The 3,123-nt window shown below is 40.2% G+C and overlaps 1 protein-coding gene across 1 annotated transcript; it reads left to right on the forward strand.

Annotated features, from left to right (window-relative positions):
• The first annotated feature begins 1,212 nt into the window (after positions 1-1,212).
• Positions 1,213-1,749, forward strand: LOC141630539 (uncharacterized). The gene has a single exon (XM_074443337.1). The coding sequence runs from the start codon at positions 1,213-1,215 to the stop codon at positions 1,747-1,749; it is 537 nt and encodes a 178-aa protein (XP_074299438.1).
• The last annotated feature ends 1,374 nt before the right edge of the window (positions 1,750-3,123 follow it).

Raw genomic sequence — 3,123 nt, forward strand, 5'->3', positions numbered from 1 at the left:
ATGCATGTTTGGCTAACTTGTCTAAAGTTTTGAAGCGTTCTGAAGAAGTCGACGACTTAATGTTGAATTAGTAAAAGTGCCACTTCATGGAAAATGAGGGAGTGGTACTTGGTCATATTATCTTGGAAAGAGGAATTGAAGTGGACCATGCTAAGGTCCAAGTTATTTAACAACTACCACCACCGGTAAATGTCAAAAGTGTAAGGAGTTTCTTAGGCCATGCGGGATTCTACCGCCGTTTTATCAAGGATTTTTATAAGATTTCTAAACCCCTTACAGAGCTTCTTTTAAAAGATGCTCCATTTGTCTTTACTAACGATTGTCTTGAGTCTTTTAATAGGATCAAGAAGGCTTTGATCTCCACACCTATCATCCAATCACCGGATTGAAGCTTGCCATTCGAGCTCATGTGTGATTCAAGTGACTATGCGGTAGGTGCCGTGCTAGGACAAAAAAAGGATAAGGTTCTCCATGCTATCAACTATGCTAGCAAAACCTTGGATGCGGCTCAAATCAATTATGCCACTACGGAGAAAGAGCTACATGCAATTGTCTATGCCTTAGACAAATTCCGCTCTTACTTGAACGGTTCCAAAGTCCCGCACTAAAGAATCTCCTAGCAAAGCAAAAGGCCAAGCCGAGGTTGATAAGATGGATCTTACTTTTTCAAGAATTTGATCTTGAGATTAAAGACAAGAGGGGGGCCGAAAATGTTGTTGCCGATCACCTATCCCGTTTGAAGTATAATGATGGAGGTATTGATATACCTATAGATGATTCTTTCGCTGACGATGCCTTAATGATGTTGGAAGATACTCCTTGGAATGCCGACATAGCCAACTATTTAGTTTGAAGGGAGTTGCCACCCGGTCTTTCATATCAACAAAGGAATAAGTTCTTACATGATGCCAAGTTCTTCCTTTGGGATGATCCGTACTTGTTCAAACATTGCTCCGACAAGTTATTCCGGAGATGTGTCCCACAATGGGATGTGAAAGGGGTGATAGAAGGATGCCATTCTTCTCCTTATGGTGGTCATCATGGACCATCCAAGACCGTTTTCAAGGTATTGCAAATCCGGCTTCTATTGGCCCGCCATGTTCCAAGATGCCAATTTTTTTGTGATGGCATGCGATGCTTGCCAAAGGATGGGTTTTATTTCAAGGAGGCACGAGATGCCTTTAAATGGTATCTTAGAAGTGGAGGTATTCGATGTGTGGGGTATTGATTACCAAGGACCTTTTCCTTCATCAAAAGGGAATCGGTATATTTTGGTTGCCGTTGATTGTCTCTAAATGGATAGAGGCAATTGCTACTCCCACCAATGATGCCCGTACCATGATCAACTTATTCAAGAAGGTCATATTCCCGAGATTTGGAGTGCCAAGAGCGGTCATTAGTGATCGTGGTACACACTTTGGTGAGAAACAACTTGATGCATTACAAGAAAAATATGGGATTTATCATAGAAGGGGCTTGGCTTACCGTCCACAAACAAGTGCCCAAGTCGAGGTCTCTAATCGCGAGATCAAGTCCATTCTTGAAAAAGTTGTTGCCAAGTCAAGGAAGGATTGGAGTATGAAGCTTGACGATACCTTGTGGGACTACCATACTGCATATAAGACACCTATTGGTACCTCATCATATAGGTTAGTCTATGGAAAAGCTTTCCATCTTCCCGTTGAGATGGAACACAAGGCATATTGGGCGATAAAGGAGCTTAACATGGATGCAAAGTTGAGTGGATAAAAGTGGTTGTTGCAAGTAAATGAGCTTGATGAATTCCGCTTACAAGCATATGAGAGCTCCAGTCTTTATAAGGAAAAGACAAAGAGATGGCACGACAAGAAAATTTTGAAGAAAGAATTTCAAATTGGTGATGAGGTTTTGCTCTTCAATTCCCGCTACAAGCTATTTCTGGGAAAGTTACGTTCACGGTGGCCAGGTTCATTTACCGTCACAAATGTCAACAAGTTCAGTTCCGTTGAAGTGATGACCACCAATGGCGAAAGATTTAAAGCAGATGGCCATCATTTAAAGGTGTACCATGAGAATGTGGTCGTTGGAGTAATAGAGGAAGTGTCTGTTCATCCTCTACTTATGGGAGCTTAAAACCGACTCAAGCTTCTTACGTCGTACGGGACGTTAAATCAGCGCTTCTTGGGAGGCAACCCAATCTTTTATTTGTTTTTAATTTTTTGCAAATTTAATGTTTTTCTTAGATTTAGAAATAAAATTACTAGACTTGATAGTGTTTTGTTTCGTGATTTATAGGTAAAGGAAGAAGAAGAAAAGGAGGCTCTAAGAGGAAGTGCACGCTTCCCCATGCTAGAAACCCGTTCGGGGACGTAACTTTCAAAAACGAAGAAGCTAAAACAATACGGAATAGACAAAGTCAATATCGGGCTAGACTTGGTCAACCCCGATCGGGGTGGCCTGGCCTGTCCCCGATTGGGGTCTTGATTTTGTAATTTCTTGGCTTTTATTTGATACACGGATAAAAGGTGCTCTCATTCTATCTTCAACTCAACACTCGACGGTACACTATTTCTTCTTCTTCTTCTATCATTTTCTTCATTTTCTTCACTTTCAATCACAACAAAACATCATTTCCTTCATCAAATTTTTAAGATTTGTTCATCCATTGACAACACCAAGTAAGTATTCATCTCATTTCTCTTTGATTTCATCCATTTTAATCAATTTAATCAACTTTCTCTAACCCTAACGCAAATTGGGGGAAATCGATTTTGTGCTTATTTTTGCTAGAAATTGGTTAGATTGTGTTCTATTATTCTTTTTAGGATGAATTAGTATACTAATTTGTTCTATTATGCTTATTTGGATGAATTTTAGCTTGCCTTAAGATGAAATTTTTGTTTTAAAATTTCAGAAATGGCTCCTAAGAAAGGTGCTACAAAGAGAAGGAGAGGTGAGGCGGAAGCGTCCCATGTCGCGGAGAATGTAGTGATGCAAGAGACACCGGCTTGGCATGATCCGACATATCCCGATGTTGTCTTTGCTAGAAAAAAGCAATGGGATGATTGGGTCATCTTGAGAAGCAAAGGTATGAAGGCTACAAAGTTTATTAATCATGACTCTCTTGAGCATATTGGAATTGAT

This window comes from Silene latifolia, chromosome Y (genome assembly GCF_048544455.1).
Source record: "Silene latifolia isolate original U9 population chromosome Y, ASM4854445v1, whole genome shotgun sequence".
NCBI lineage: Eukaryota > Viridiplantae > Streptophyta > Magnoliopsida > Caryophyllales > Caryophyllaceae > Silene > Silene latifolia.